Here is a 20,041-nt window from a genome sequence, read left to right on the forward strand (position 1 = left end):
ACATACACAAACATTTTAACTGGAACATATTTTGCACACACAAGTACTTTCACTAGAGCATGAGTTCCTAAGGCAGTGAATCGGATTGAAAGTGAAAGGCACCAAAGATTGGCAAATGCTCTTCGAATGCATTGACTTGAGTAGATATCACAATGTAAAATATCCATGCGATCACAGTCTTCTATTCAATAATTCAACCAAAAAAAGAAGGAAAGGAAAAGAACCTAACAGTTCTGTTAATAAAAGAACTGGAACTTCAAAGTCAAATGATACACAACAAAATATCCTACTATAGAAATTTTTGGTCAAAAAAGATAACCCTCATTAATTTTTTATCAGTACAGTAGTTTACAACAACAAAGACAGACATGAATCTAGATTCTGCTGTCTAAAACCTAATGTAACATTATTCAACTCTAGATTCAAATCCCAAAACAGAAGATGACAAAGCTAATTTGTAGAACTTTCATCTTTTATGGATTTGTCAATCCCACAAGTCAGAATACATTATTCGATATTGATATCAGCTGTACCTGTTAAAAAGAGGAAAATAACAAGAAGAAACAGCCCGAAATTAACATTCTTCTGTATATTGATGCCAAGACCATTATGTTGCAGCCAACAACCTCAAACACTTTTTAAAGTCCTTAATTACAATTTTAAAGCTCAAAAGATGCCAATGTTAATAAGAAGCTATTAATTTCATCCAATTAATGTGTTGCTTTTTATAGACAAAGTGATGCCAGAATTTACCTCCAAGATTGACCAGGAACATTCTGAAGTAGATATCCAGCATTGTGAAAAACAGCATAAGCCTTCTCATTTGATGCACCAAGCAACCGTAGTTCTTGAATCTCCTTCTCCCGCTTATCCATATGTTCCTTGTAGATTATGTAGACATAAATGCTTCAGAAAATAAAAAAAAATTGCTACAACCTAATCTTGAAAACCTAATAACTATTTTTTTAATAACTCACAATTAATTTTTCTTCAAATTCATGATTAAGATCCTTCAGCATCGACTTATCTGATTCCAGTGACTCAGACACCTTCATCAAGCAAAAGTGAAACCCAGCACAGAATTTAAATTCAAACAAACTGAAACCAGGTTCAGCATAATTACTTGCAATAAAGCAAGGTAATCTTTCAAACTTTTACTTCTAGAATTACATCATGCCTAAGCAAATAGGACGGTTTTTGCTTTATATATTTTTTGGTTCTTTCGAAAATTTGGACTCTTCAAATTTACTTTTCTTATCAACTGATTTTTTCATGAAAAGACAAGGTAGAGCAAAACTACAAGTTGAGTAAAGCGATTAATCTTCTCATGAATGTGAGCAATCTTCATCAGCAATTTCCCTTTGACAAACCCCAACCACATGACTTCAAAACATAGAGAAATAGAACAAAAAATATCAAAAGTTATGCTTCTCAATTTATAAAAACCACAAGCTCAAACAAACAAAAGGGAAAATATCAGCCAAGTGACAACAATGCTTATAACATTTGAATAGGTATCATAGGAAGAGAAACAAAGAAAGATCTCCCGTACAAGAATTACAGTCACTACATTAATTTCAAATGATTTTTAGAAAAGCCAGGATGCTAAAATCTTAGGAAAAAACATAAGCAAACCACCTAGAAGGGTCCTTCTCACAAATTTTCTCATCAGCAAATTGATGAAATAAAGAAAACAAGCATGTTAGAGAAAGCTATATAACAAAAATGAACAGAAAGAAGGTAAATAATGTTCTAGGTATTCTGGTTAAAGTAGAAGCATGGAATAGAAGACTACATGCATAACCATATTAATTTTCAAATTCAGCATTTTTTATGCATAACCTGTGGAGGCTTAAATGTTGTTCTTGAATATGCTTGGAGCCATCAAATAAGCATTTGCAGGGCAAAAAGACTATCTACAACTCTACAATTGCTTCGTATCTACAATAGAAAGAAAGGCAACACAAGTTTTAAAAATAAAACAAGAAGCTATCTGAATAGGGAAGCATTGGAATAGATTGTTCAAACAGAGAAGAAATAAAGAAAGAGACAAACTTAATCCAAGTGATTCTCCCCCATGAAACACACACCCAAGTCTCAACTGCCACCAACCAAAAATCCAAACATTAAAATTTAGAAAATCAACCCAAATAGTCACAACAAAGACTATTAGAAAAACCTTCAAACCCACTTAAGCATTCAACCTTCATACACATTAGTTTCTTAATTAAAAATAAATACAAAAGATCACAAGAAGATAAAAAAGTATTTCACAGGATTGAGGGTCATCCCTTAGACTTGTTTCAAAAGGTTCATCTTATCAAGTTTTATTAACAAATATATACCTTCCAAATCATATCCTTTACACCAATTACCGTAACACTTTCCTTATGAGTAAAAAATTTTCAAAAAGAAACAACTTCCACCATAGTTTCACAAGGGCCTCATTAGGATCTATTCGGATTTTTCCAAATAGATCACTTTCATATTTTTTCCAACCAATAAAAAAGTGAAATAACATATTACTGGCTTCCAGGACTATAGACAAATTCATAATTACAAAATATCCCTCAAGGTAACTTGGCAGTTTAAACTTCATAAATAAAAACAAATTGAAGACATAAAACCAATGCTCCGGAAAAAAAAAAGAGGAGAAAAAAGTACCTGTCCAGTGATAAGTTCCAGGAAGACAACCCCAAAATTGTAGACATCAGATTTCACCATCAATTGCCCACTCATAGCATACTCAGGAGCACGATAACCATAAGTTCCCATGACCCTTGTGGAGACATGCGACTTGTCTCCAGTAGGACCAAGTTTCGCCAGCCCAAAGTCTGAAAGCTTTGGAACAAACCCTTCATCCAGTAATATGTTAGATGACTTGAAATCCCTATAAATGACAGGAGGATTCGCTTTATCATGAAGATACTCCAAATCCTTGACCACACCTGCTGCTATCTTCATTCTTGAATTCCAATCTAATGGTTCTTTATCAGGTGGAAGATCTGCAAAAGAATTGTTAAAATGGTTTACAAGGATGTAACAAATTATGTTGTGCGATAGCTACCAGAACAGTACTCTAACATAAGCCCAACAAAGAAGTATTGAATGACATTAAAATTAGCACATTATCCAAAGTTGATGTTAAGCGATAGCTACCAGAATAGTATTCTAACGTAAACCCAACAAAGGAGTATTAAATGACATTGAAAATTAGCACATTATTCACCAGTTATAATTATGACAACTGTAATACAGTGGCAATAACAGCTGTACTTGTGGAGAAAAATCATAGGCACACACATTAATATTGAGAGCAAAATTTGTTCAAAATATAAGCACGCATATTAAGATTTGTTAAATGCAAAATTTATTCCCCCATTGTTAAACTGATATAAGAGTCTAACAACCCAAAATTCATTCAAAGATTAAGAAAGAGGAATGCTCTACTGAACACTTAACACAAACATAAATAAACTAAATGGCATGACTTTCATTTTGGCTTTCCACAAAAGAAGTCAAGTTATTAAACAACAATTACGAGAATCACAACAGTGAGTCATTTTCACATGCAAGGTGTGTAAAGTCATTTGGTGGTACAAATAAATTTCATATCTGTGCTCAACATTTTCAGCTTGTTGATAGCTATTGACAATGTTAATCCTCACTTACAACATTAGGTGGAGAAGTGATAAGGCTTAAAATCATTCAACTGAAACTCTCGTAGCCTGAATGTAAACACATGCAGGACAAAAGAGAGAGACAGAGTTTCAGGAATGCAATTAAAGCACAAAGCACAAGATCCCTTAACATTATGATCAGCTAAGGAACCCACTCTTACTAAGTGAAGAAATGCATTATGCCACTCTTCATCAACCTCAAACAACAGAATGTGGAGTAAAGGCATAACATGATACAATACCAATCACCACTATTCAAAACACCAAACCATCCATTCACTATACTATGCCACTTATATGCCCCCAACCCCACCTTTCCCCTTTTTCTAAAACGAACATTGACCCCCATACTTAGAATAAGCAAGTTTGAGCCTATGCTCTGTTATTGAGGCTTCATTAGTTCTGCATTTTATTTTTCCTTATAAACGGCATTATTGTAAAGAAAGAACAATCAACATAAAAGTTAGTTTAAGTAGAAAAAAGCCCAATTAACTTTCTAAACAAAACTTACACTGTCATCAAGCCTTCCTTAAGAAAGTGTACGCAGTTTGTAAATTTCAGTAAACATGTAAATTCAATTTAAAAATGGGATGGACTTCTTGCTGAACATGCAATAACTAAACCACAAAGAATTGACAAGATAATGAACAAGAATGCCTGAAATGATACCATGAAGATGATCTTCCAATGATCCCAAGGGCATGAACTCATAGACAAGTAGCCTCTGGTCCCCATCAGCACAGTAACCGATTAAATTTACAAGGTTAGAATGATATAAAAGACTAAACATAAGAGCCTGAACAAAAAATTCCCGGTTACCCTGAAGCCTATTTCTATCCAATTGCTTAACTGCAACAACCTGTCCATTCCAGTAATCCAATTAATTAGCAATAATAAACTTGAAAATCAGCCAGAAAAATTTCGGTAGAGCCATTTCTAATAAAATCAATATTGTCATTTTTTAAAAAAATCAGGAAAATTCAGAAAAAAATCCTATGAAATGAAATAATTAGGGAAAAAAGTAGAGAAAATCGCACATACCTCACTCTATTACTTTAGCTTGAAGATCTGGGGTTGAAGCTTTTCTTTGAGATCATCTCTAAGAGGGCCCAAAAAAGGAGGTCATATTGGTTAAAAATTAGAAAAAAAAAATAGAAACGAAATTAAAAAGGCAAATTTTTGAATAGAAATAAAATAGCTCAGATCCATCTGCACTCTTTTGCCGCAGGTACACAGGATCAACTGTTTTTATGCGAATAAAACAACACCAAAGATTGCTCCGACTAAGTGAAGAAAATGATCAGAGGAGCTCGTTATACAGAATGTATCATACAAGAAGGGCAAAAAAGAGATACATTCAGTGGATCAAACCTTCCTCCTTATGGACTGGATCAAAGGAGAGTCCACTGAGCCGGAATCATTGACCCCAGTTGCCGTAGGGACACAGAATTCCCAATGAGATACCACCAGAATAGCCGTCAATCCGATGCGAGAGGGAAGCTTCACATTTGAGAATATAAGAGCACTAAAATGGCGTCTTTCCAGTCTTGCTCGTAGAGATATGAAAGTACGACAGCAAATGAGACGGCACCTGCACAACCACAGAGCAAACCGTCCACGAGTATTTTCGGAAGTCATCTATGATCGTGCAGGAGAAAGGAAAAATAACAAAAATGAACGAAGAAGAAATGAGAGATGAAACGCTTTGGAGAGGAAGAAGGTGGCGGAGCTTCTGAGGAAAGAAAAGAAAGAGAGAAGTGTGGGGTCTCTATTCTTTACCCCAAACCCGAAACCCTAAACCCATTAATGCTCCGACTGAAAAGCTGAAAAAAAGGCCGAAGAGTAAGAGCAAAAGTAGTACAGAAATTATTTATTGCCGTTATTAGATGAGGACGACGGCTAGCTGGATTAGTGAAATGGGAGTGACCAAGTGCAGACTGCCTTTCTGACATAGAACAGTGCCGAACGTCATGGAAGAAGACAACAAAGCTAAACCACCAGCGAAAGAGGCGAACAACACAAAACGATGTCGTCAGGAACCACACACAACGCACGTGAGAGGACGACGAAAATCATCCAGGTCATCAGAGCTCTTCGGCTCTTATTCTACTTATGTTGAAAAAGATAACCTATCAAAATAATAATTATGATTTATATCAACAGAATGGAGAAATATTATATGCCCTGAAATTATCCAAATGTCCCTATTTGGTTTGCCATCCTAAATTACTTCACAGTTGTGATAGATTTGCTTCGAAACTGTACAAAAACTACCATTGCATGTTAAAGAAAAAGAACGGAAATTTTTATGAAATGTCCTGGTTACTTCACAACCATGACAACATTACTTCAATCTATAAGGAAAAGTACCGGAATGTGTCACAGAATAACCTATCAAAAGAAAAATTGCGCCAAGCCTTTTTTTTTTTTTAGTGAAAAAATATTTTTCTTTATGTTGGTTGCAAAATTTTTGTCCTACGCTATCAACATTTGACAGGTACTCAATAGCTTAGTTATAAACCCGTTCGGGACACTGGCCTAGAGAGGTGGCCGGGTCAACAAGTTACCCGTTCTACAGTAATTATATTACTCTCCCAATTGCGTTTCCTCACCAAAATTTTCTGAAGCATGACCAAAGATTATTTAGCTCCTTTCGAATCTCTCAATAAATTAGATAGGTCTATTCCCCTACCCTTTCCCTTAGTATAGGAAATCTTGCACTCAAAAAACAACAAAAAGATAAAAGTGGAAATAACATTGAAAAAAGAGATCAAAATCAACTTTGATTTTAATAACATGTCAAATATTTTGGAACATTTCAAAATAAAAAGTAGGACACTTTGAATAAGATCAAAATAATATAAAATATAAATTATGGTTCAAGCAGAAAAATTTTTTTTTTTTTAACTTTAGTGGGTAAACTCAATTTGAGTTTGTTTGGATAAGAGTTTATTTGAATAATTTATTTGAGATAATTATTGTAACACTTTTTGTGATGTGATGAATATAAAATAAAAAGATGATTGAAAAAATAAAAAAATGATTGAAATTTGTAAAGCAAATTATTTTATCTCAAATCATCTCGTCCCAAACACACCCTATTGAGTCACGGGATTATTCCCTATCCGGTCTAATTTTAGACCCTGCCCCCCTAATTGGTCAGTTCATCAGATTAACTGGTTTAACCACCGAGCCAGACGAGGTTTATAACACTGCTTTAGAGACATCTTTGGTTCCATACTTCCATCTCCCTTTGTAGAAAGCCCTAGTGACTACACGAGACTTCCCATTGACTCTGCAAATCACTGCTTTGATGTGGAGCAATTTTGGGACAAATGAAGTTACATCCAACCAGAAGTATACCATGAAAAAATCCAACAGAGAGCAATACCAAAAAGATACGCGTCTCCACGCAACAATTGTCCACTTAGAGTTCAAAAAGACGAAAATATTCCGCTCTCAAGTAAAACAACAAAAGCAGGTTACTCCAACTCAAGTGATCATCTTTGCCAGTATCAACATTGTGGGATAAATTATTAAAATAGCTCCAAAATGGACATTATGTCCTGCTCATTTTGCTTCTCGTCATAGCTTTCTTGGATGTTCTCGGAAAATCAGCACCACAAGTGGCATAAGATCTGAACTTGTCAAGAATCCTTCTCTCGCTGATGCGAAGCAACAATGAATAATAAAAATTGGGTTCTTTTAAGCTATCACAGTTGTTTAATGCTTCGATATCATCGTCTAGAGAACTTGAACCATATAAACTTTCACGAATATCAGCTAGTGATAATAAAGCAGCTCGAACACTTTCTGTCAGCAACAAATCCTTGTTCAACTCTGATTTCTTCCCAAAAGCTACAAAAAATTTCTCCGACAAAGACTGATTTGCAGGTCTGCAAATATTCCCCATGGATGAAACTAAGAGATCAAGTTCATTGTGACTTTCCTCTGGTAACAGCATTATGTAAAGCAAAACCAACAACTCAACTTGGGGTTCCCCTTCAAACGAAACTTCGAAATATTCAACATTCTGACTAACACATCCGCAGTAATCTAACCTTCTCCACAGCAACAGCCTCCTTCTATGGTAGCGACGAGAAAACAAAGAAGAACTCCACTGATCTACCAGTTCAAGATCTATGTTGAGAATGTCAAAAGGATTATCAGCCTCCGTGAAGCCATATCTATGCAGCAATGCAGCATTGCCTAAAGATCCGTACGTATTGAAGACCTGAAAGAGGTTAAACAATATATCTGTTTCAATTGCCTCTTTTATTCTTTTTCCTTATCTGTTTAAATTGCTTCTTTTATTCTTTTTTTTTTCAATTTCTTGTTCACCATTATTCTCAGAACAGCCTCTTTAAGACACAATTTTATTAGTTCAGAATGCAAAACCAGAAACTAATTTGGTTCAGAGATTGAAATATTAGATACATCATTTCTGAGTTACATCTAGAATACTTGGTAAAATTCTGAACTGAAGAGCGTTCAATAGGGTTTGTAGAGTATATTGCATAAACAAGCTTCTAACCTCCTCATTCCAGAAGGACAACATTTACATATAAAAATCAGAATCAGAGTTTCATAGCAATTTCAAAATCAATTCAGGATATGAACTTAGAGAAACCAATTCAGGATATGAACATATATATGCAGCTAAATCTTATTGAAATGAACCCACATGTATGCATAGATAGAACAAAATATAATTAAACAGAGTAAGAGACCAGGCTAAGAGTACTAACTTCATTTCCCGTCTTCACACCTTTAACCATTATCATCTCCAAAACTGTAAGATCATCTCCAGAAGTTGAAGAACAATCAAACTCACTCCCACCAGATGACCCATTTCTTTCATAAGAATTTTCGCTTAAAAGTGTATCATTCATGTGGCTTTCACATTCATCATTCCTTGGGTTAATGTCTGCATCCTGATCAGATTCAACTTCAGAAACTAGAGATGTGAAGTGCACATCTTCAGCACCAGTCTTGTGATTAAAGCTGGACATCAGAACAATCTGATTAGTCAAGAACTCAAGATCAATACAGCTTTATTTCATCTAACAAGAGAGAGAAACAGTCACAAACAAGGAATAAAACGAATAAAATAAGCCTATCAAAACATATGAATACAATCATTAATATTGTTCCAATGAAACTCAATTTACTATGTCATTTGATAAGGCAATCTGAGAGAGAACTTAACCTGGAAAATTGCCGCTATTGCCAAATATGCACATAGCTGCACTGCATCAAAAGACAATCACAAAGTTTCCTACTTTTTGTAGTTTTGTCACCATATGCTGTTCACTTCTCACATTCTACCCCCTTCACTTCTCCCTTTCATTCATCCAAATTTAAATATCCAAAACCTTACAGACAATGGTAACTAAAACAGTTTCAATCAATGAATAAGAGTTTTAACCTAATGGTCAAAACCAAATTTGAGAAGTCTTTATCAGTGTATCCCTATCCTAATTTCCGAAAATTGCCTAATACAAACCTGGACACATCTGTTGCAGACAATTGTACCAAAGTCCATTTAAAATAGCTTTCAACAATGTATACAAACACGAGAAATGAACTGCTGCAAAGAAGACCAGAAGAACCAATAGGTGTAGTCCAAATTTTGCTAAATACATGCTCTGCATCATCATTAAAGAATTAATTCAAACCATTCGCTAACACCATGAGAAAGTAATAAGCCATGATGAGAGAAAATTATTGAAAATACTTGAACACTCAGCAGCGGTATTAAGCAAGTTGCACCAAATAGGGAAAGTCAAGATTGGTCAAAACCAATTGCAATTAAAATACTAGCAATACATAGCAAGATAGGAGAAGATGACAAAACTCAAAAGGAGAAAACTGCACAAATGGACCCTCAGATTATTTATCCTTTACTAGCACCCTGCATTCAAAGCGACACATTTGGTCCCTAACATATTCAAAATGCATAGTCCAAAATCCCATTTCTGACCACATTTTGGCTTGAAAAGCACACAGAAACGACAGGCTAATAAATTGAGGGCAAAGTATAGATTCTTTGTTGATTTTGTTTTGGACTTAAACTATGTGCCTGTGTGCATTTTCTGCTGAATTCAATAACCACACAGGCCACACCAAAAACAAAAAACAAAAAAAAAAAGGTCACAAATGGAGTTGAGTTTGATACAAACAGGTTGCATATTGAATTTGCTAGAAACCAAAATGCGTCATTTAGAATGTGATTGACCAAAAAAAAACAAAGGATATTTTGTGAATGTTATAGAGAACTTATATCTTCTAAAAGTGGAATCTTTCTAAACTTAGAATTCATTTTTAAACTCAATTTTGTTATCCACTCGAGATATGTTTATGCACTGACGCAAACACTGCACCTGAGCACCACAGATTCCCCAGATAGACTGCCAATACATGCTTCAAGCACAGAAATTTCCAAAATATCTACATAGCAATAAAGAGTCCAATGACTTCAATCTCCTGTCCCAGTTCGTCACGCTTACCAAAAATTGTATTTATGCTCACAAACAAGTCTCTCCTCTTGCTATTTTGCCATTTTCTTAGCCAAGCAACAAAGGATTTTGAGTTGTAAGCAAGTCAGACAACACCAGGCCACAACACACTACTGCTCTCAATACCTTGATTATTGATGGAGAGTTAGTACTCATTCAATCAAACAAGCATTCTTGATTTTTGTTTCTTAATTGAAGGTTTGCAACTGTGCAACTGTGCCCCTAAAGTGATTTACAAAGATATTACTTTAACTGATATAAACAGGAGAGATGGGGGTTTCAGCTAGTTACCAGAAACAAGGTTGGGTACCATCACGTTCCCCTGCAATTCCCCTGTTGCATGTATTGCAGCTCTAACAGTAAGAGTGTAAATAATAACCTTTATGGCATGTAGAAAACAATTCATAAGCCAAATGTATACAAATGTGCTGTCCTTTTGGAAAATTTTCATAAAATCTTGAAGCTGACGACAGATTGTTGGAAGAGACGAGGAGCAAATGAGCACATAAGAAAGTGCGAAAACCATGTGCCTATGTCACCACGTGTCACTAAGAGTAACAAGGAAATGGATAAACAGTTGCAGTTTCTTTTACCCCGTGTTAGTGATTTGTTTATTCACATCCCAGTGATCCCATAATTGCCACTTGCACCATTTACAAAATGACAAAAACAGTGGCAAGATAAAAACAATCTGCACTTCCGTCAAATACATTTTTCTACATCCTAGAGCTGAACATCACCAAAAGTTAGCAGCAGCTTTATTCAACTGGGACAGTAGCCATCCTTTGACCTTACTGTAAAGGAAAAGTTCATGCATACACAGTGGTACGTAGCTGTATATTTTACTTGTGCTTATATTTGTGTACAAGTACCTACATGCACATGAAGTGTCCAACCTACTATGAAATTTAAGTCAAAGCATTCAACAAAAATGCAGATTCAAATAAACACCATATCATAGACAGAACCAGAAAATTTCCTTTCAGGGAGGAAACTCTAATTCAACCAAAAGTTTAAGTACATCACCTAAAATATTTTTAACTTTTTGCAGGGGCAAAAGTTCTAAAGTTACAAGAAGTATTTTGCAAATTTTATTTTTCCAATAGAGACACCTGACCTTCAAAAATTCATGATACTCAATGTGTCAACTTATAGCCTTTTCACATCTTCAATTTGCAGGCAGCAGACACAAGATAGAAGGATGTTGGATGCAAACAAGGTCAAGATTTGGCAAAATGGAAAGAAGTCTCCTTAATTTCTCATACGAACCTGCATACATCCAAACCTCCCTACAAATCCCAGTCATGCCTATTAAGACCTGGGGTGCCATGGCAGAACCATGCTCAATGTTTGAAAACTCCCATTTGATAAGGAAGACCAATCTACTGTAAAACACAGGAAAGCTACTTTTAACATTGACTCCTGTCAGAAGCACCTATTTCAATTGCTAAACTTCCTTCAGTAAAGCTATAAAATGCTTCCTAAGGTAACATTTTGATTTTCTTTGATTGAAAACTAAATATTGTACCCACAACCAAAATGAGCAGCAGGCAACTTTATGCACCTTTCATGATACCAACTCAAAGCCATGACAGTGGTAGATTGTCTGATCAAAAAGATACGTACTTGAAATTTTTGCCAGGGTTCTCTGTGTAATGCAAAAGCTGTTCTAATTCTCCTTAGAGGGCATCTATGAAGGAAATTTATAATATTATATTCTCCACGTTCTTTATCTCCATGACGTAGCACAAATTTGACACTTGCGCATGCAACCTCATCATGCACCCAAGTCCACGTAAGATGGACGAAAGACTTGCTAACATTATAATCTCACTTCTTTGAATTGAACTTAATCAATAACTCCGGCAGTTTCTATCAACCAAGATTTAACTTCAAAAGCATCATAAAGAGGTATGGACCAACATTTATTCTGAAGGAACAACCTTTGACATGCCAAAAGGTATAATGAGTTTTCTCTATTGGCCATAATAAAATGTAAAGTACGTATTAACTAGGAAAGACATTCTAGCACGTATTTCATCAAGAAAAAGTAGCTAACCACAGCAAACAGCATAAATTATGCATAATGTGCTTTACAGATTTTCTTGATCTTGTAGGTAAATGGTTCCACAAACTTCATGCTTGAATTATATAGACCCCTAATCTCTACACAACAAAGTGAATTGTGTGTCAAGAAAACATTAAAAAATACAAGCATTCCATGCATGTCAACCTAAAAATCCTACATTATATCTAAGGAACAAGTTAAAAAAATAGCCGCTGAAATACACAACTTACAGGTCTGCCAAAGGAACCATTCCAGATCCATAGTAATCATCTATTTGAAATGAGCGAGAAGCAATGAGACTTCTTGCAGCAAAATATTGTTCGATGCCAAAAAACTGTGGGTTAAGCTCTAATGGAGCAGAAACCAGAAGTGTTTGAATGCACTCTTTCCAATCCTCATAGATGAGATCCTTGTCTTCTTTAACCATCTGCCTAGAAAGGTGACATAATGGTTATTCAAACAGATGCTGTGCGCTACATAAAAGATGTTCTAATATTTCATTTAATTTTGTCATTCTGATATTCTTTTTCAACCTTTTTTCTTCACAAGGGGGCCATGGACGTATTTTTTATGGCTAGTATTAACTTTTCTTTACCAAAAAAAATCAGGTGTTTCTGTAGACACTAAAAAATACTCAACACAAAGTAACAAGTCATTAACATTTATTTATAGAGCTAAGGGAGGCTACTCAATTCATCATGAGTTTAAAAAAAACTACTAAAGGATTACTAGCAAACAGGTTGATGGCTTCAGTTGAAAAGCCATGTTAGTGCCACAGAATGGTCCATAAGTATGTTGCATCTACCACACCAAGTTTATCAGTTGCTACTCCAACAACACAACTTCTGTACCAAATATGGCAAACAGCAGCTTACTTACACAACTAATAATATGAATGGATGTAGCAAGAAAAGAGAGAGAACAGGTAAGAAAGAATAATCCAAAAATTGCTATAGCTATATGGCTCACCTTAAGAAGTCCTTTGTAAAGCATAACGATCAAGGTGAACTTATTACTAGCATGAAGCTAGTTGTTTTAGGTTTAATTGCCATATTTTGCAATGATGTGTAGGAGTTCAAACAGTCATGTTTATGGAGGGGTAAGACATAAGTACAATGTTTGGGCACACAAACACCAAGTTCATTAAAACATTCGTCACCAGCATTTCAGGCTACTTGGTTTGGTATTATTTAACTGATGAAACTCTGTTCAGTTAGTCATTAAGTTCACCTTTATTCTTGACAAATGCAAACCAGATTCGTTAGCAGCAAGTTGACCTGGACTGCATCACCCTTCTGCTTATAACTTTACTGTCTCTTCCTAATTTAAAACGTCAAACCATTATCAATTAATAAGATTGTCAAAAAAAAAAAATTCTTAAAATACTCCAATAAACAATGCTTGAAATGCTGGAAGAAAATGGGAATTATTCAAAGTATCTCACAAGGATCGGCAGGCTAATCTGTGGAGGTCAATTTAGTTTACCCTATTCTGTAATGCAGCATTATATTCTCACAACTAGCCATTAAGATATGCCCTCTACTATTCCAAATTACAGCAACATAAACAATAATGGAAAGACAATCAGCAACAACCATGATCCAACCTTCTTCTCTTCTCCCAAAACCCAAAAACGAAAACATAAGAAGACAATATTCCCGTATCGGCCAGATGCATGACTTTTCCCAAGGCATATTAATGATTGGCTGCTTGCTGTAACCAACTCAGCATAGGCCGGGCCACTTGAGGGCTTCAGTACATCTCCTACAGGTAGGTGATTTCCCTTTTCCGAAACCAAAGGTTCAGAAAGTGAAAAAAGCATAGGTGCAGAGACTCAACAGAAGCTGTTCTAACAAATGGAGTTGGAAGACCAAGAAGACACAAAGGAATGATACATAGGGCACAGGCATTGATATGAGACAAAACAAGTCTCTGCAAAAATTGCACTAACATAATATATCAAGGGTTGAACCACCAGTGCCAACCATCAACCAAATTGGTTCCAGGGATAGAAGACAGTCTCAACTCTTTCCAGCCAATATTCCATATTCAGTGTTCAAATTTCCAAAACCCTTCCACTAAAAAGCTCACATCTCAGCAATCCATTGCGATTCTTCGTCATTTTTTCTTCTTTAATGCTTTTTTAGCTGTGAATCTTCTTTTTATACAGCTTCAGGCTATTGGTTTAATGAGTTGTAAAGTAAATAATTTGAAAGTCATTGGATTCACGACATTAATAGTCCTCTGCTCTCAATCCCCTCCCCCTTCCCTTCTCCCACCAATTTTCCCACAGCAAAGAGAAAGAGAAACGAAGTGCTTCTACTTGTTCACCCTTCCCATCCCTTTTCACTCTCTTCTCCTTCCCTCTTTTATTTACTTCTCCCGTCCCCTTGTTAATTATCAGGCCTAAAGCCAGCTGTTCTTTTGTCCCAACTCTCAGCCAGCCTTTGTGATTCACTTTGTATTTCTATTTTCTCTCTCAATTAAATCAATTTGTAAAATGGTTTTATCATGAGCATGCCTTTAACTCAACTTTCTCATAAACCTGCACTCAAATTATTGCTTACTTTTCCTCTATGTAGGGCATCATTGGCAAATTACATAATGAAGGTGAATTTAGGGTACTACAAATACTCCTGTACTAATATCTGAGGCAGCCTCTTATAAATTCATCCAAGAAGAAGGATTTTTATTCTTGGGCGACCTAATAACCTTTTTCCATAGTTCCTTATGCAGCTATGATTGTTATTTTTCCATTTTACTGTTTCTCTTAATTTGAAAAACTTGGTTGCATTAAAATTCTTGCTGCAATTAGAGTCCTGAAATTTTAAGTGTTGAAATTAACCCAAACTCATTAAGCATAGCTCTTATGCTACTAACTTGTTAGTGATTCATTTATGACTCAGTTCATTTGCCTGTTATGGAAGATTGCTATGGCATAAGTGGAAAACAGTGTTTCCATTTCAGCTTACGTTGCTTTGAACTGAAGCCCCAGATGGCCTCTGTGCTTTGAACTTAAACCTCATATAAACTCCATTTGCTCCAAAGACACGGTGAAATTATTCCATTAGCAAAAATATTCCTCAAAGATGACCAGAAACCTTTTTCTGCCATTAAGCCTCAATTTCTTTGAATTAAAACCTAAATTTGTATTTTCAATCAATCTAACCATCCTTAATTGTAGCAAAACAAGTGTTGTTCTGCTCCTAAAACTTCTAAAAGATATGTTCTGCAACTTATTTGTAAGTATATTAAGTGCTTTAAAGGTTCTTCTTGATGTCTAAACATATCAGAAGGACTTCACTAAGAAAAACCGAATAAAGGACTTAATTGATGGAAAATCAAACTTGAAGAGCTAAAGTCCTATACTGAATTACTGAAGGTATATAATGTGGATGCCCTAAACTTGGTTTTAACATTACAATATTGTGCACGATATCAACAACCAATTTTGATTGAATCTTCATGGAATTAGCAAACATCACATGTATAATGTTACAAGTATCAGACTAAACTAGCAATTTATTAGACATTGGCAAACAAGTACAAACATACAAGACAAATGGATTTCCTTTCAAGTACATAAATATACATGAATAACTAATCAAGCCCACCAAATGGCACTCATAGTATTAATGTTGAAGCACAAGTTTTAAAACGTTCCAAAATTGAACTACAACCCCATAATTCTGGGAATAGTACTGCTAATTTATAATCTCCACAGTTACTCCAAAGCATTGCCAGTATACTGATATACTACATTATTCATTTGCTAATGAGTTCATTAACTAATTGGCTTAAGCTTATGAAGTTCAACAAATAGTCATGGCCCTATTCAGCCTTTCGCATTTCAGGATAGAAAATTTTCTGGACAACATCTTATTACCATAGTAATAGAATAACACCACCTGTATCCTTCGTATTAATTTGACCAAGAAAGTTGAAAATTTTTTATAGAGAAAAAAGCTTCTAGACATTGAAGTGATGGCTCACCAAATTGCTTGATTTGTTTTAAGATGAACAACAAGGAAAGCAAGTTGCTGATGCATTTGTTACCTATAAGGGCTCAAGGTGAAGTGCAAGCAATTTAAAGGTGCATCCATTGTGACTCAGGGCAAGTAATTCATACAATAATAAAGTACCGGATCTGGTTCTGTCCACAAAAATTAAAGCTGCAGCATATGCACGCATACTTAACAGGGGTGGATTAGATTTTAGATACCGCCTGTGTGGAACAGCCACTTAGTTTTAATTGATTACACTTAAATATGCTTGATTTTTCCACTTTCACCCAACATAAATATGTAAAATAGTCTTGAGGCCTCCTGTTGCCAGACAATTATGAAATATTTATTGGCAGACTACAATAATAATTCTATGACATGTACAATAAACAAATAGAAAATGTGGCTCCTCCAGAGTCACATCCTTACCAGCAGAAAAAAGCATCTACCACACTTCCCTATGGGGTGATACTATTCTTGTTGTCAAACCCTTTTTTTTAGTTAGAATGGTCTTATACTGCCATTGGACAACTATCTGGCAAATCAACAACTGAAGCCTTCTTTTATGACATCTCTAGTTTTACATGGTTTACCAGAGAACACTCCTTTGTATACGTCAGGAGTCCATTGATGAGAAGGGGCCGGGGAAAGCTTGAACCCAATTCCTACCTCTCTATCTATCTCTAAGATGTTTGGATTTTTCAAAACTCCATGGACATGCAGAAGAGAAATACTATCCCCACTCGGACCAAGACAGAACTTTTACTTGTTCATATAACAATTAAGGTGAAGCAGGGTCAAGAACGCCGAATCTCTTTATGATAAACAGATATATTTTGTAAGTTCGTTATTACGGGTAGTTCCTACAAAGGATCGGACTAATGACGTATACAATACTTGAATTCTCGATGTAGATGCTACATAGTTGGTTCTCATCCTTCAGAGACTACGAGTGTAATAGGAGCATCCGTCGACAAAAGGATCACCCTAAGATGATCATCTCATGGCTATTGAGAACGAAGTCCAGACAACACAGTCAGGACACAGAGAGAGAGAGAGAGAGAGAGAATCTTTAATAAGAGCTTTCACTTCTGAGGCACTAAGCTGCAGACTCTCTTTCCAGTACACACAGCTAGGCAGCCAAAATGGTAGACTCAACAAGTTATTAGAATCTTATTACAAGTGTTTGTGCTTTGACCAAATCCAGAAATAGAAGCAAAGGCCATCCACCATAGCGATGATACAATGTGATTTATCAAACTTCTCAAAAGATCTCATTGTGTGGAACAGAATATACATACATTCCATCTAAACTAACCATTTCACTTACAGGCTGAATGCTACCGAAGCTATCTCGGATTGGTTCTTAAGGAAGGCCAAGAGTTAAGTATTGTTGAAAACTCGACTTTTTATGGGACTTAGTAATATTTTGATGCTAAAAAGTTTTACATTAGTGGTCAGTCTTGTGCTTTTTCCACAATAAGAAATTAGTCACAAGATCATTTCTCAAGCATATTATCTTCATCTCCTTTCGTAAAACAACATTAGCTGTATTCTACACCTATAGACCTCAGGTTAAGGTTAGATGTTGGAGTACACAATTGGTCGTGGACATCAACATGTACAATGTGCACATAAAGTTATAAAGACATAGACATGAACAGGAATACAATGTCAAATTGCCATTATCATCATTTGCACATCTGGTTAATTCACATTAATACGCTGCACCAATAACCAAACCTGCTAGATATTAATTGAGGGTCACACATTTTGACAGTAATTTTTTAAGGTCAAATCATTTGCTTACAACATAAAATGAGCTAAAAAATCAGAAATCATACATATTTATCCAAATAACTCAACAGTAACTTCTTAATTTAAGCCAAGTAAAACATTTTTGCTGGAGCAAATTTAAAAAGGTGAGCATTATTACCAGATTTTTGTATCAAATGGGAAAAAAATACTCACCTTATGGAGCTCAGTTCCGACGAGGAGAGAATCGATTTCGTGATCGGACCAGAGGAGGGGAATGGGCTCGCTGAAAGGCATCAATTGAAGATAAACGAACCAATTGGAGAGAGGTCCAAGGCTCCGCTCGTACATGACGGCGACGGCGAGGCCTAAGAAGCCGTCGAGGCCGGCGGCTTCGATCACGGGACGAGCACGTGAGGTCTTGATAGTGAGGCAGCTCCCTTTAGGGATCCTCGCCACTATATCGCCTTCCTGCAGGTCGCATAAAGCCCTAACGGAGACGGAGAAAGAGGAAGACGGAGATGGAGATGGAGATGAAGCGTAATTTGTGAGCACGAGGTCTAAAGCGTCGCTGCAGTCTATGCCTTGCGATTTCATCCACCTCTTGAATGCCCGCATTTTCCTGGTAGCCATAGCAATTGGAGTTAGCAGCAAGAAAGAAGCCGCCCAACTCTGCAATTGAAATCATGGTTCATGGTTCAAAGTTGCGGGCTGCGATTGCGACCCGAACCGTTTTGCATCGATTTCAGTATATTCGTCGTGATCTCGATGTGACAAAAATTTTAATATATTTAATATTATAAAAATTGTAAATAATATTAAAAAATATACTAAATGAAAATAATAAAAAATTAGTAAAACAAAATCTGTAAAATGTACTATTTTTATACATATTAAACATAATAAGTATCTTTAATCATTTAATATAATGACATCACAAATAAAATCAAGATAACACAGAACACAATTTTAAAACTAATAATTGCAAAAGTAATATTAACCATTAACAATAAAGAATAAAAATTTATTTATAACATAAAGTTGGAATAACTTCGCTTGAGAATGTCTAGAGAGATAGGGTTCGATTCTCTTGAAGAGAACGAAGCCACGAGTGGGGCCGAGACGTCCTTGAATGTATCAGCAACCAAGATAGTTGCAAATGGATTTCTGCAAACATTTTAAATAAGTTTGAACCCAAGAAAAGAATTAAGTATCAAATCAAGATGGTAATTGCATATGTTATAAAGATGTTAATTTTGTACACTGTATTTTTTATATAATCCAAAACTTTAACACCGTCTTTTGGACTGATTGCTGATGTTGGCAGTAGGAAATTGAAGGCAACATCGGATGATTCATAATCTGTTAATATGGCACCCACACCATCAGCATGCAGAATTTCAGAACCATCAACGAAGGCACTACAGAAGACAATCTTTCCTTTCACCTTCTCACCATTCACGGCAACAGGTAAGCAATAGCTTCCATACAATGGACCATAACCACCAATGTAGTTGACTACATCTCCTCCCTAGATTAAGGATATGTATATGTCCCATTACCCGTGATGTTGTAGTTATTAATGGCAAGTCCCTTCATATTTTGTTCAGTAGAATTAAAAAAGAAAATCCAAATTTCCCTAGTCACAACCATGGTTTGTGCAACCTTTTGTTGTTTTGCCTCAACTTGCATATGCACGCACAGATAATAACCACACTTTGCTTATTGTCTATTATTTGAATAACATGTTTTCTGATGTTTCTTTTGGGTTCTCGGACTTGTTTTTGTGAAACGATTCAAACCAAGAATCAAGATCACACAGCAATTTCATCCTTTGTTTTCTCTTGTTTTTTTTTTTGTTGTTTTTTGATTGGATTCGAGTTGACTCGAGGTAATTCGACCGTTTTTATCCTTATCGGTGACGTCTCAAAGTTATCGTGTCACGGTATTGGAACGGGGAGCCCCATTCCAGTGACGACTCAGTCGAGTCGTCTCGATCTCAGCCAAGTCTTTGAA

General features: G+C 35.7%; 2 protein-coding genes across 15 annotated transcripts; both read right to left on the reverse strand.

Annotated features, from left to right (window-relative positions):
• Nucleotides 1-210: 210 nt before the first annotated feature.
• Nucleotides 211-5,802, reverse strand: LOC113700835 (serine/threonine-protein kinase PBS1-like). Of its 13 annotated transcripts, XM_072058947.1 has the most exons (8): nucleotides 5,052-5,167; nucleotides 4,722-4,779; nucleotides 4,500-4,539; nucleotides 4,350-4,404; nucleotides 2,665-3,005; nucleotides 978-1,049; nucleotides 754-881; nucleotides 211-533 (listed from the first exon to the last, which is right to left on the reverse strand). In XM_072058947.1, exons 4-8 carry the CDS (start codon nucleotides 4,381-4,383, stop codon nucleotides 524-526), a joined length of 585 nt encoding a protein of 194 aa, XP_071915048.1. In that variant the 5' UTR covers nucleotides 4,384-4,404; nucleotides 4,500-4,539; nucleotides 4,722-4,779; nucleotides 5,052-5,167; the 3' UTR covers nucleotides 211-523. The 13 variants fall into 13 exon arrangements, 10 of the variants coding, with proteins under 10 accessions (XP_071915048.1, XP_071915047.1, XP_071915045.1 ...); XM_072058946.1 differs by having other exon boundaries at nucleotides 4,722-5,188; XM_072058944.1 differs by having other exon boundaries at nucleotides 4,350-4,539; nucleotides 5,052-5,165.
• Nucleotides 5,803-7,068: 1,266 nt separating this feature from the next.
• Nucleotides 7,069-18,775, reverse strand: LOC113702206 (ribosomal lysine N-methyltransferase 3). Of its 2 annotated transcripts, XM_027223277.2 has the most exons (5): nucleotides 18,242-18,775; nucleotides 12,497-12,693; nucleotides 10,490-10,531; nucleotides 8,429-8,684; nucleotides 7,069-7,914 (listed from the first exon to the last, which is right to left on the reverse strand). In XM_027223277.2, the coding sequence occupies exons 1-5, from the start codon at nucleotides 18,656-18,658 to the stop codon at nucleotides 7,240-7,242; spliced, it is 1,587 nt and encodes a 528-aa protein (XP_027079078.1). In that variant the 5' UTR covers nucleotides 18,659-18,775; the 3' UTR covers nucleotides 7,069-7,239. The 2 variants fall into 2 exon arrangements, with proteins under 2 accessions (XP_027079078.1, XP_027079079.1); XM_027223278.2 differs by lacking the exon at nucleotides 10,490-10,531.
• Between the last annotated feature and the right edge of the window lie 1,266 nt (nucleotides 18,776-20,041).

The sequence above is a fragment of the Coffea arabica genome, chromosome 7e (genome assembly GCF_036785885.1).
Source record: "Coffea arabica cultivar ET-39 chromosome 7e, Coffea Arabica ET-39 HiFi, whole genome shotgun sequence".
Taxonomy (NCBI): domain Eukaryota; kingdom Viridiplantae; phylum Streptophyta; class Magnoliopsida; order Gentianales; family Rubiaceae; genus Coffea; species Coffea arabica.

Excerpts from the sequence above, each read along its gene's own strand:
- LOC113700835 (XM_072058938.1), bottom strand. The coding sequence starts at position 5,318 with ATGACTTCCGAAAATACTCGTGGACGGTTTGCTCTGTGGTTGTGCAGG. Across the intron at positions 4,405-5,051 it reads TCCAGTCCATAAGGAGGAAG|AGGCTACTTGTCTATGAGTT; the intron begins GTTTGATCCACT and ends GATGGGGACCAG. Across the intron at positions 882-977 it reads AATTTGAAGAAAAATTAATT|GAACATATGGATAAGCGGGA; the intron begins GTGAGTTATTAA and ends ATAATCTACAAG.
- LOC113702206 (XM_027223277.2), bottom strand. The coding sequence starts at position 18,658 with ATGGCTACCAGGAAAATGCGGGCATTCAAGAGGTGGATGAAATCGCAA. Across the intron at positions 12,694-18,241 it reads TCGGAACTGAGCTCCATAAG|ATGGTTAAAGAAGACAAGGA; the intron begins GTGAGTATTTTT and ends CTTTCTAGGCAG. Across the intron at positions 10,532-12,496 it reads ATGGTTCCTTTGGCAGACCT|GGGAATTGCAGGGGAACGTG; the intron begins GTAAGTTGTGTA and ends TACATGCAACAG.